Source organism: Ursus arctos, unplaced genomic scaffold (genome assembly GCF_023065955.2).
Source record: "Ursus arctos isolate Adak ecotype North America unplaced genomic scaffold, UrsArc2.0 scaffold_2, whole genome shotgun sequence".
Taxonomy (NCBI): domain Eukaryota; kingdom Metazoa; phylum Chordata; class Mammalia; order Carnivora; family Ursidae; genus Ursus; species Ursus arctos.
This window is the reverse complement of record NW_026622874.1, coordinates 68670982-68683697: the sequence shown is the minus strand read 5'-3', so window position 1 is coordinate 68683697 and position 12716 is coordinate 68670982. Positions and strand designations below refer to the sequence as shown.

Below are 12716 nucleotides of genomic sequence, written 5' to 3'. Positions count from 1 at the left end.
ATCTGTCTGGAAATGGGGAAATCTGTTAGGTAAATTCATCACCTCGAGGACACTGACCAGAGAGACGTCCCAGATAAGACAGCAGAACCCTGCACAGCTCTCTTGGTTGACTGCAGATGTCCACTGCAGTGGTGACCGAGGCATGTAAAATTGTATTTTATCCGTGGATGTACTTTACAGTGGGCGCTGTTTCTAGTGCTTGTACTGTGTTACTGCCGGTGTCGAATATCCAGGAAGTGACTCGACTGTGGAATGAAATATGTGCATTTAGCGCCCCTTGTCCTATAATGTCACCAGGCATTCAACAAGAGGTTGGGCCTTTGGTTTATCCATTAGAAGTGCTGGATACTGGGGCACCGGGCTGGTTCAGCTAGTAGAGCATGTGACTCTTGATCTTGGGGTCATGAGTTCTAGCCCCCTCTTGGGCCTAGAACTTACTTAAAACAAAAAAACAACAGAACAGAAGTGCTGAATACTTACCTTTGCCTGCGTACTTAATGTAAAAGTTCGTTAGTTTGAGGGACGCCTGGGTGGCTGAGTCGGTTGAGCAGCTGCCTTTGGCTCAGGTTATGATCCCGGGGTCCTGGGATCGAGCCCTGCATCAGGCTTCCTGCTCAGCGGGGAGCCTGCTTCTCCTTCTCCCTCTGCTGCTACCCCTGCTTGTGCTCTCTCTGTCAAATAAATAAATAAAATCTTTTAAAAAAAAAGTTTGTTTGTTAAAACATACAAAGTAGATGTTTAGTTTTTTGTTTGGGGATTTTTTGTTTTGTTTTATAGTTTTGGCTGCTTAATATTGAATGTTTTTGCTCTTTAGGATGAATACTATCATTTACTGGCAGAAAAAATCTACAAGATACAAAAAGAACTAGAAGAAAAACGGAGGTCGCGTTTGCACAAACAAGGCATCTTGGGTAACCAGCCCGCCCTGCCGGCTCCCGGGGCACAGCCCCCAGGGATTCCACAGGCACAGCCTGTGAGGCCTCCAAGTAAGGACTTCACTTCCTTCTGCCAGCCCTCAGGCCGTTGGCTTGTTTCCACTTCTGGGTTTGGGGTGTATTTCCAAGCCTAGAGAACTATGTTCTCGGGGAGCCCGCACTTTGGAGGCTATGCTGCGGCCTTCCGCATCGGCCTGTGTTTGGAGAGGCCTCGTGAGGGTGTGCGGGCATCAGCATGCACAGTGCCTTCACACCTACGCACTGGTTTTCCCTTTAAGTTTGAAGTTCGGAAGGTAAAATTCCTTATTCCCAAATGAAGGATTATTTTAAATAAGCAGGTTTTTTCTGCCGTTGCAGACGGACCCATGCCCCTGCCAGTGAACCGCGTGCAGGTGTCCCAAGGTATTGACCTGTTGTTGTGAATCATGTTTTGGTTTAACATTCAATAGCCACAAAGTTATTTCGTCGTTCCTCTTCCCTCTGTATTTCTTTGTAGCTCCTTGTTAGTCCTTCCATTCCTTCTGATGATGATCGGAATTCAGGTCCACAGGCAGTGTGATTATCTGTGATATTTGGAAGTTAGGAGACCATAGGAAAGCTCTCCCAGGAGATCAGAAGTAGGGTTTAGCCTTTTTTTTTTTTTTTTTTAATGGACAGGAGGGGCTATTACTCTTAGAAAGAGTCTCCTCGAAAAGCCTCGTTGGTGGGGACGGAAACTGTGCAAAGGCTGCAGAGGAGAGCGTTGAGCCAGCCCGAAGAGGGTTTGAGCTCCTCCTCAGGCCGGGGGTGCTGGCAGCTGGCCTGAACCGCTTTCAAAGGTTCTTTCTCACGTTGAGATTCTATGGTATTTGTGGTTGAGACGGTCATTAGAGTTCGGGAGTTTGGGGGAGGAGCATTTCAAGGCTTTTACAGCTCTTGTCACATCGATACTTGAACAACAGGACATGTTTCCAGGTTGTGAAGTAAGGTGGTGACATTATCCAGGAGATTCCAAAGGTAGGCCTTGCTGCTGTGTGCAGAGTAGTCTAAGCAGGGGGAAGAGGTCTTTTTAAAAGTTGTGGTAGTCTTGGGGTCGTGAGTTTGAGCCTCACATTCGGTGTAGAGATCACTTTCCAAAGCTAAATAAAAAACTTGAAGAAAGTTGTGGTGATCTTAATTGCATACCGAAGAGGCAGTTTACCTAAACTGGTGTTTGGGAGAAACTTCAGGGACTTGTTTTGATGGACAGACAAGATATGAGAGTGAAGGAAACCAAGAAGTCAGGGAAATGGAGCCTTGAATGTAGCTGAATGCTGCGTAGGGGATGACATGGAAGATGGGGCTGATCTGGGATCTGAGGAGGGCTGTTGAGCAGGGTACTGGAAGAGTTTTATAGCAAAGCACTCATACCTCCCTTACCACCGCATCTCCGTCTATGTGAAGAGGGGCTCTTTGTGGTGCTGTTGCTCAGTACTGCCTTTTTCTCTTACATGAAATCCTCGAGGAGGGGGGAAGCTTATAGCCTTCCCAGAAAGTCCTCCTGTGCCCATCCAGGCACTGGTTTTTTTAGGGTGACATTTCTAGGTATCCTTGAAGGTAATGCTGAGGGAGGCACATGTTCTCTGAGATCTTCTCAGGTCTATGCCAGTGTTAAGGCGGCACCTCAAGAATTCTGTTAGATTCCCAGTGTAGGTCCTAAGACTTGCTTAAACCAGCATTGGTGTACATGCAGAGTTTACAGAGTATGGTGGGAAGTGAGGAAGAATGAGACACCACGGTCCAGAGACGTGTAGCAGCCGGTGAGGTGTCTTTCATAGTGTGACATTCCTGTGGGCTGTGGACACCCCTGGAAGGGGAAGGTAGCCACGAAAAGGAGAGCTTGCCAGTCTGGAAAGAGGAAGCTGGGATTGAGAATTGCTGACCCCTGGGCACTTTCTAAACACTTTACATGCTTGCAAAATTAAAACCATATTTTGAGTCTTATCCCAGTTTCTAACAATAAATGTAAACCTAGCCAAAGAGCCAGGAGGCCTGGGATGATGGGGCAGGCCTTCCTGCAGGAGAGGAGAAGGAAGCCATGTGCTCGGGAAGATGTTGGGGAGGCTGGCTCAGATGGGTGCCCTGGCCTTAGCCAACACCTCCTCCATGGAGGGTAGGAGCGCCTCCTTGGCGCCACCTCGTTCATTGGTGGTTGACCTGACTTTCTCTCTTGGTCTCCTCATGCTGCCGTGCCCCCACCCCACCAAAGCACTCTCACCACCGCCACGTCAGTACCATTTTTCCATATTTGAAAAGTGTTACATCGCCATCTTTTCTGAGTTCTTGGGTGATTTCTGTTGTATGTCTTGCATATGTGTTCCAACTTACTTTGCTTAGAGTTTGGCGAGCTGTAGCTCTGTTTTCCTGTGGGTGCCTTTTCTAATGAACCATTGTGGGTGCGTTTACAGGGATGAATTCATTTACCCCAATGTCCTTGGGGAATGTACAGTTGCCACAAGCTCCCATGGGACCGCGTGCAGCATCCCCCATGAACCACTCTGTCCCGATGAACAGCATGGGCTCCGTTCCCGGGGTAAGTGCTTCTGTTTGCCCCAGCTGTGCAGAGAAGGCCTTGCTCGACTAAGGAGATTTCTCTACACAGTGAAATTGTAGATCAAGGATCCTGTGGTGCTTGTTCATATGGATTTGGTTATGCTTCATTTACTTCATATCTCTCTCCCTCTCTTTGTGGTCTTCGTGACTACAAAGGAGAATTATTTGACCATTGTTTATTTTTATTGGGATGATAAATTCATAGGGACTTGTGACTGTGTGAGGAGACACAAGTTCTGAGGTTGGAGCAGGCAGTCTCAGATATGTTGCTCAGAGATGCTTGACAGCATCCCTTGACTCCTGGAGCTTATTACTCTCCTGAGGCTGCTTTCTTGACACATCAAAGAAGTCATAAAAGGCATATTTTGAACTTTAAAGTATAGCATGCTGATCTCTATTCAGAGATAAATTTGAAATTGGCTTCTTGGAGACCTTGCATGAGAAAGCACACAAAGTGCCTAGGAGCGAGAAGGTCTTAATGAGTGGTGGTTCTCTTCCCACAGGGAAGGGAGGATTCAGAGAGTTCTGTCTCTCCTAGTTTATCTTGAAGACTCTGGACCTTGTCCTCTGATCTCTTGCTGACGATTGTCTTTTAGATGGCCATTTCTCCTTCCCGAATGCCTCAGCCTCCAAACATGATGGGCGCTCACGCCAACAACATTATGGCCCAGGCACCTGCGCAGAACCAGTTCCTGCCACAGAACCAGTTCCAGTCCTCCAGTGGGGCGATGAGTGTGAACAGCGTGGGCATGGGTCAGCCGGCGGCCCAGACAGGCGTGCCACAGGTACCGTGCGCCCGGGACGGGGCCCAGCTTCCTCCTGACTCGAGCGTGTCTCATTTCGCGGAGATGAGAATTCCAGAATACACATTTCAGTATTACGTATGAGCATCTCTTGATTTTTTTACCCCCATTTTGTTGTGTTATTTTTACCTTTTTTAGAATTACTCTTATCATCTCTGGGTGAACTTCATACCAAAGTGGAATGGATTGTGGTTTTTTGGTTCGTGGGCTTTGTGTTTTGGTTTTCGGGTATTTAGTTGTCATTTTCTTGGTTTTAAGTTGTGTGTTTTAAATTCACATGTGATCCTGAGAGACCTTAAATATTACAGAGTGAGGACAGGCCCCATGAACTCGGCTGGCGACTTGGTTGGTGTGTCCTATTGCCGGTCTCTTCGGGCATCCTGGGTGAAGTCTGATAACTGCATTGATTGAGTAGTTCTCTTCTTGTCGAATGTGTTTTTAATTATTCTGTTTAAAGCTGACGAGAACTATTTTCCATTCAGTTTAGTGCCTTTTTTCCCCCTTTGGAGAATTGTTAATTGTCATGCATGGAATCACTGTTGTATACACATGTGCATGTGTTTAGAATAGGCCGGATCTTCCCCTGGAAGACAGTATTCCTGTTCTCAGTTTTTACGTGAAGTAATGTTGAGAAAAGGTCATTGACTACACTACATTTAGTCACTAGATATTTATTAATTCTTCATTAACAGCAAACTTGTTCCTGTAAATATTTTCAGCTCTGTGGGCCGCAGCATCTGTTTTAAGTACTCAGCTCCCCTGTTGCGGAGTAGCCTTAGGCATATCCATTCACCCACGAATGAGTGGGCGTGGCTGTGTTCCCCTGAAACGTTCTTACAGGAACAGGCAGCTGGCTGGGCTGGACCATGGCCGTTAGTTTGCAGACCCCTGCTCTAGAGCAGTGATTTGGAATCGCTTTTTTTAAAAGTCCACAAATAATTGCGAAGTATGACCCCATTTGGAAATCACTTTACTGAAACATTCCAGTGTTTCAGTAACTCATTTCTTGAAAAAAAAGAGAAATAGCTTTTTCAGTGGTCTAAGCTGTGGGTAGATGTCTTGGAGCATAAAGCTAGTAAGCTGAGTGGATATGTGTTAGTTTAAGCCAGAGGTTTCAACGGTTCTATAAATCACAGGATGAGAAACATTCCATAGCATGAATTTTACTGGAAAGCATGTGTTATTTTAAATGTACATCTGGGTGAAGTTTTACAAATGGCACATTCCCTTAAAACCAGCAGACCTCACCAAGAAACCATGGTTAGGTTTTCCTGCATTTAATTCTTCAAATCTGTTGCCACGTTTTCCCTTGGGGAAATAATTTTAACAAACTCTGTTCCCTCTATTAGGGACAGGTGCCTGGTGCTGCTCTTCCTAACCCTCTGAACATGCTTGGGCCCCAGGCCAGCCAGCTGCCCTGCCCACCAGTGACACAGTCACCGTTGCACCAGACGCCACCTCCTGCTTCCACGGCCGCTGGCATGCCATCTCTCCAGCACCCGACGGCACCTGGGATGACCCCTCCCCAGCCAGCAGCTCCCACCCAGCCATCGACTCCCGCGTCGTCTTCCGGGCAGACTCCCACCCCGACTCCCGGCTCAGTGCCCAGTGCTAGCCAAACCCAGAGCACCCCTACGGTCCAGGCAGCAGCCCAGGCCCAGGTGACCCCACAGCCTCAGACCCCAGTCCAGCCCCCGTCTGTGGCCACCCCGCAGTCATCACAGCAACAGCCGACACCTGTGCACGCCCAGCCTCCTGGCACACCGGTGAGCCCGCAGTCTGCCTTTGGGCGGAGAGACTGCTGATCGAGAACATCTCCATAAAAATAAATCCTGTCGCAAAGTTGCCTTAGTGTTTTGGTGCAGCCCCGGAAAGTATCTGTCCCCTAATCAAACCATATGAGCTGTATTTTGTTTCCGACGTGGGCTCCAAAGGCCATGTTTGTGTTTGGCAGGACATGACTTAAGAGTACGTTCTGTGATTAAACGAGTTTTCAGAAATCAGTAGTTATAAAGAAATCATACGTGGGTCCTCTGTCTGTACATAGGAGCCATGTGTTCCCCCTTATCTGTCCTAGGTGGGTGTCCTCTGAGTTACAGTAGTTTTTCTCTTAACATTCTGAGGATATGGTAAACAAGTCACGTTCCTAATTGCATGTGCTTTGACTTGCCTGTCAGCCTTATTTCCAGACCTGGAGCCTTTTCTTCTCAGGATAAAATGGCAGACCCAGGTTAGCACTTCCTGTGGCTCGTGTCTGCCCCCCTCCCCCCCGTCCTCTGTGGACCTGCGTGCTGGCAGTGCCCAGCTGTAGGCTGCCCGCTCGCCACCCCCCCACACCGCGCCCCAGTTACCACTGAAATCTTCACGTCCGTTTTCATATCAGCCTGACTTAGAAACTATTCTTCCCCCCGAAATACATTAACTTTATTCTTAGGGACTGAGGATATTTATTTATAAAATATCAGAATAAATCTTAACACCCCCAAGATAACAGTACTGTATGTATTTCTCCACAGGGAGTGTATTTATTATTTACCCTTATTTTATATTTCTTATTTTTAAATAAGATTCCTTTGTAATTTTATATTCCCTTTTGTTTATTTAAATTAGAACTCTATGAGGCAGGGGAACCTGGATGGCTCAGTCATTTGAGCATCCAAGTTTTGTTTTGGTTCAGGTCGTGATCTCAGGGTCGTGGGATCAAGCCCCGTGTCGGGCTCTGAGCTGGGCACAGTGTCTGCTTGTCCCTCTCCCTCCCCCTCTGTCCCTCCCCTGACTTACCAATGTGCTTGGGCTCTCCCTCTCTCTCCAAAATGGATAAATAAAATCTTTAAAAAAAAAAAAACAAAAAAAACACAACTATTAGTAAGACTTTGAAAAGCGAGAATTCTTGTGGTGGTTCCTTACCTTGATGTTTGCTTACTCTCCCACCGCTAACACCACCACGGCCCCTGCAGTTATGACAGGCAAATTACACGTTCTTGTTCCGCGTAGGCTCTTTCTCCCCCTTCCTACATGTGCACTTCTGTATCTATAATTCCGCCTTTTACAGTAAACTTTAATGGCCTTATTGGAAGGAATTAATTTTGACTTAGGTAGAAACTTCCAGAAAATAGTCTTATATCAAAATGTGGAAAGCCCTGCTCTTCCATCTCTGGATTCTTGGTAGGAAGTTCTTTGTTTTTCTGCATGATGTTGACTTCCTCTGGGACTCCCGTTTTAAATTTTGTGTTCTGCAGGTCTCTCAAATAGGGATGTCTTTTAGGTTAGTGTTGAGAAATGTTAACATGAAACTGTATGTTGAGTGAAGAACAGAGTTTAATAGCATTTCTGTTGTCTTATTAACGGAGATAAATAATTTTGGTTTCTCCACAGCTTTCCCAGGCAGCAGCCAGCATCGATAACAGGGTCCCCACTCCTTCCTCGGTGGCGAGCGCCGAAACCAACTCCCAGCAGCCAGGACCCGATGTACCAATGCTGGAGGTGAAGGCAGAGGTCAAGACCGAGGACACTGAGCCTGACGCCAGTGAATCCAAGGGGGAGCCTGGATCTGCGGTAGGTGCCGTTCCAGGGCGTGAGCAGATGTGCAGCACACAGAAGTGCCACTGAGGTGTCTAAGGGGAGACACCATGGGTCCTCCGTGGATGACACTGCTTTTTGCTTTAATACCCTGTTTGATTACGGGTTCAGAGAGGATATAGGTTAAAAGTAGAGTGGTTATTTTGGGGTATTAGGTATGGGTTTTACTTTATTTTGCTAGAAATAAGAATACTGGTTTATATTTTAAATGACTGAACCATCCAGTGACTTTTCACTGCCGTTCTTCATTCCTACGTAGTGGTGCAGAGTTACACTGCACAAGGGTGTGCTCGTTCACTAATTAACCTGTAGCAAAAGTTGGAAACTGGATCCGGCCCCATAGACATGTTTTGTTTGGCTCACATAATATTTTTAAAAATAAGGAATTATAAATACAACTGAATTTCTGGCTTTTCTTTGAAGATGAGAAGCCCTGTCAGCACTCTGCTTGCATTCCTATGGCAGCAGTCTGGGTGGTAGCCTCTGCCGTGGCCTCGAGATGGGGCTCGGGCTCTCCAGTTTGCCAGAGCCTCCGCTCCCCCCTGCTGGCTCACACACCTCCTGCTGCATCGTTTACTTCACCTGCCTGGCCCTCTGCGCAGTTTGGTTTTTCCCCAATTTTCAGGGAGATTCTTGTTCCAAACTAGGAGTACCTGTATGTGAAACTGCTGAGCAGGTGATGAAGCCTGTGTCTGCAGTGTCGTTTAAGCACTCTAGCATGTGAAATTTTTAAATCAGGACTCTAATTGCAGGGGTGCTCTATGAAGGCAACTCACTGGGCCCCAAATGCTCCGCTCCTCCCTGGGGGAGAGGACGGGATGGTAAATGCGGCTCTGAGTAGGGGACAGTTTGACGAGCCCAGATAAATTGTTGAGAGACTTCCACTGATGCTGAGTTAGAGTAAAGGTCTTTGATATTCACACATCATTATCTGTAATTCTGTTTTTCTCAAGATGATGGAGGAGGATCTACAAGGATCTTCTCAAGTTAAAGAAGAAACAGACACAACAGAACAGAAATCAGAACCAATGGAAGTGGACGAGAAGAAACCGGAAGTCAAAGTAGAAGCTAAAGAGGAAGAAGAGAACAACGCTAATGGAGCTGCCTCTCAGTCAACGTCTCCCTCACAGCCGCGCAAAAAAAGTAGGTCGTGTTTCCTTGAACTTTTCAGCTGTGCTCGTCTTCCACCATGTTGTGATTATACAGTGCGGGTTAAAAGCTAAAGCTTATATCTTTTCTGCCTGCCATTCCCCAAGTTTTACCTCTTGAGAAATGACAGGGAGCTAGACTCCAGCCCGAGGACCCACAGGGCTTACGGTGGGAATGAAAAATGAGCCGTGGCTCTGAGGGGCAGCCCAGGAGCACATCTCTCCTATGAGCTGTCACTGACTGTAGGGCCAGAGTAGAGGAGGCATCTGAGTCCTTGTGCCTGCCGAGGAGCTTGGGCTTTCTTTCCTCAGCAAGCTGTGGACAACCACTGTTAGATTTGAGCAGGAGATTGACCGAAAGCTGTGCTACGGAAGTCACCACCGTGGCAGCACACGTGCGCACTGTTACAGATGGGAAACTGTGCCCACAGTGAGCAGTGGAGTAGGCCCCAGTGGCCTCGGGCAGCGGGAGGGCCGCAGATAAGTGAAGATGCTTTGGGCTCTGAGATGTGTGGGCTGAGCCAGCCTTGCAGAGGGAGTTGAAGGGAACCCATTGGAGGTTCCAACAGAAGGAGGTCAACAGGGTGTCAGAACATTGTTAGGTGACCCTTGCAAATGGGGAATGTGGCTCAGAAAGTTAAGGGCTGCTTGTGGCACATTTGGGAAAGACAACAGAGAAGCATGAGAGGCTGATATTGTATAGTTTTGCCACTGGGAGGGAGAACCTACAGAAGCTTTCGAGCTTTTGGTCTCACACCTGTTTATGCTCCTAAAAATTGAGGACCCCAGAGTTTTTATTTTTATGGATTATTTGTCGCCATTTATTTTATTAGAAATTTTAAAAACATTCATTTAACAAATCTGTTACGTGGCATCCATGAATAACACATTTTTATGAAAAACAAGTTTCCCACAACAAACGGAGCAGTGACAGTATTTTCTTTACATTCTTGTGACTTGGAGATGTCAGCGAACGCGGCTGGATTCTCATGCTGCCGTCTCTGTTGTGCTGCGATGTTTGGTTCCTGTCCCTGAAGACAACCCCGCCCCACGCAGATAGGCGGTTGATAAAGAGTTAAGAGCCTTTTCAGATCATTGTGGGTGTTCCTTTGTAGTACTACACCAGAACTCAGCAAGTGCAGGCTTCCTAAAGATTAATTTCGGTGTGAAGTCCGGACGCACAGCTCTGGACTTAGGGTTTGGTGGACTAAGTCCTTTTTTTTTTTTTTTTTTTTTCAAATAACATGATCCTTTGGTCATCTTGGAATTTGACTCACGAGTTAACAGATTTTCCAGATGTCACTGTACAATATTTTTAAAAATCACATTGATTAATATCAGTTTGAATCTCCTCAAAAAAGTCTTGGAAATTTTGGGAGGCTGTCAGACTGATGTGACAGATACAAGTTCTCCAAATTCTAATTTTGATGTAAGTCCAAACTTTATCATTGGCAGCAAATACTGTCAGTTGTCCTTGGTGTAACTGGCCCACTTTGTTTCTTTTTGGGAAAACGTCTGCCACATCCCCAGATCTGAATAACCATAGCTTGTCTAACCCTCTTTGCCCCAGTCTTACGTGCTCTGTGCAGAAAAGCAGCAACCTCCGCTCTCAGCTCTGCATGCACGGGCGCTTTCTCTCAGGACTGCCAGTGCATGCAGCGGGGCTGCTGGGTGCCAGCTTCCCGTTTAGTCATACGAAATCAAGACATGTAGCCAGGGGTTGAGAGCATGGTGACGACTGATGCGGCTTTGGTGCCGCTGCCTGTGTTGTTGCGCAGTGCAAGTGACTTTCCTCGTGGTTCCTTTTGCCCATTTGTGCCGACGTCAACACTGCACCAGGCTAATGATGGCCTAGTGTTATTGTGAAACTCGTTTTATGATATGGAAGTAAATTTGATTGCACAGACCCTTAGAAAGGGCCTGGAGCAGTGCTGGAACTTTCTGTGATGACAGGAGCGTTACATGTCTGTGCTCTCCGTGGTTGTCACTAGCCACGTGTAGGTCCTGAGCACTTGAAATGTGACAAGTGTGACTGAGGAAGTGATTTTACATCAGGCCGGTGGCTAAAGACAGGAGTTTGGAGATGTTTTTTCCTCGGCATAGCTGTTTTCAACAAATGTGTAGTAATGAGCGACTGACCAAAGTGACATGCGTGCGAGGTTGCCACTAGGAGGTGATGGGCCTGCAGCAGGCTCGGCACACGCTCTGTGAGAGCCGCATCGCTCCCTCAGACTTCGTGCGCCAGAATGTCTTTGGTGCTGTGAAAGCCAGCGCCGACAGTGTGTGAGCAAAGGCGCGTAACTGCCTTCTAACAAACCTTTATTTTTGGAGACTAAAATTTGATTTCATGTATCATGAAATATTATTCTTTTCTTTTTTTCCCCTCCGTGAAAAACACAAAAACCAATCTTAGCTCACTAGCTGTACAAAGGCAGGTGGCTGGCCAGATTGGGCCAGTGGGTCCAAGTTTGCTGACCTCTGGTCTAAGAAGAAAGAAGAAGCTATCGATTAAAGAATTGTTTTCTTGGAAAAGAGTTATTCAAAGAAAACCAAATGCTACTCCATTTCTGTAAAAACAGAAGAAAAGGAGCTAGCTGAAGGCAGGATGTGTGTGTGTTTCATGAGGCTCCTGTGGGGCGCATCTGCTCACGGGCCCCCAACAGCGGTCCTAGCTCTGAAGTGGGGTGCAGCAGAACACAAGTGTTCTTTCACAGACCTGCCTCTTGCCTTCATAGGTTGTTACACACATTTTCCCTGGTCATTAAAACTCACTGGGCTTTGTATGAATGTATCGTCTTGAATGTATTTGGCAGCCAGTGTTTATCCTGGGATTGGTGACAACAGCAAGTGTAGTAGGAAACGGAGTGACTTAAGGGGTGGAGGGAATGGGCGTTGGTAAATATAGGCAGGAGCGATTCAGAAGTTTTGGGGAAAATACTTGATTTTGTTTCTGTGTACGTTTGTTTGTGAGCTTGTCCCAGGTGTCTGAGTTTACTTCATCCAAGGACAGACAAATTTCATCAGAGCAAGGAAGGCCCCCGTCCAGGGAAACTGCTTTATTATCACCCATTGGATCAAGGAAGCAGATTTGGGAGTTAGCTTCATTTTCTGTTCCAACACAGTTTTAATGTCGGAAACCCTTTTATTGAAGAAGCAAACTTGTTAGTGTGGTATTTAGCCTTGTGACATAGAAGCAGTTTTAAAACCCTAATGTAATGATGTTTTCAGAAGCCCTGAATTGTAGTTTGAGAACGTCTGTGAACTCTGTGGTGAATGAGAACCCTTGGGAGTCGCACAGCTTGGGGGGTCGCGGGGGTGGAGATGATTGGGGCCTTCCAAAAGCAGGCCAGGCTTCCATTTGAAATGTGATGGATGAGGGGTCCGAGTGCTTATAAGTAGTTTCACTTCCTGTTTTCTAACTATAGTCTTTAAGCCGGAGGAGTTACGCCAGGCTCTGATGCCAACCCTCGAAGCGTTGTATCGACAGGATCCGGAGTCCCTACCTTTTCGGCAGCCTGTAGACCCCCAGCTCCTAGGAATTCCGGTAAGTTAACATAGTAAAAATAAAGCCTTACCAGCAATACTCAGAATATCCATGTTTTATCTCTGAAAATTGGGTAACAAACCCTTGTTTTGAAGATTTTTCTCCTATAAAAAAAACTTCTCTGTCAAAGCAGTAA

The 12716-nt window shown here is 46.7% G+C and overlaps 1 protein-coding gene across 7 annotated transcripts in view; it reads left to right on the top strand.

Annotated features, from left to right (window-relative positions):
• The window catches only part of CREBBP (CREB binding protein), a 121921-nt gene that overhangs the window by 82103 nt on the left and 27102 nt on the right, over window positions 1-12716 (top strand). For 3 of the 7 annotated variants that reach the window (XM_044391531.3, XM_044391530.3, XM_044391529.3), the window contains 9 exons: window positions 815-986; window positions 1293-1337; window positions 3362-3486; window positions 4103-4291; window positions 5659-6075; window positions 7685-7864; window positions 8842-9031; window positions 10000-10110; window positions 12462-12580. In XM_044391531.3, the coding sequence (XP_044247466.1) occupies window positions 815-986; window positions 1293-1337; window positions 3362-3486; window positions 4103-4291; window positions 5659-6075; window positions 7685-7864; window positions 8842-9031; window positions 10000-10110; window positions 12462-12580 (1548 nt within the window). The remainder of the gene's footprint in view (window positions 1-814; window positions 987-1292; window positions 1338-3361; window positions 3487-4102; window positions 4292-5658; window positions 6076-7684; window positions 7865-8841; window positions 9032-9999; window positions 10111-12461; window positions 12581-12716) is intronic. The other 4 variants (XM_026520444.4, XM_026520441.4, XM_044391532.3 and 1 more) reach the window with 3 other exon arrangements.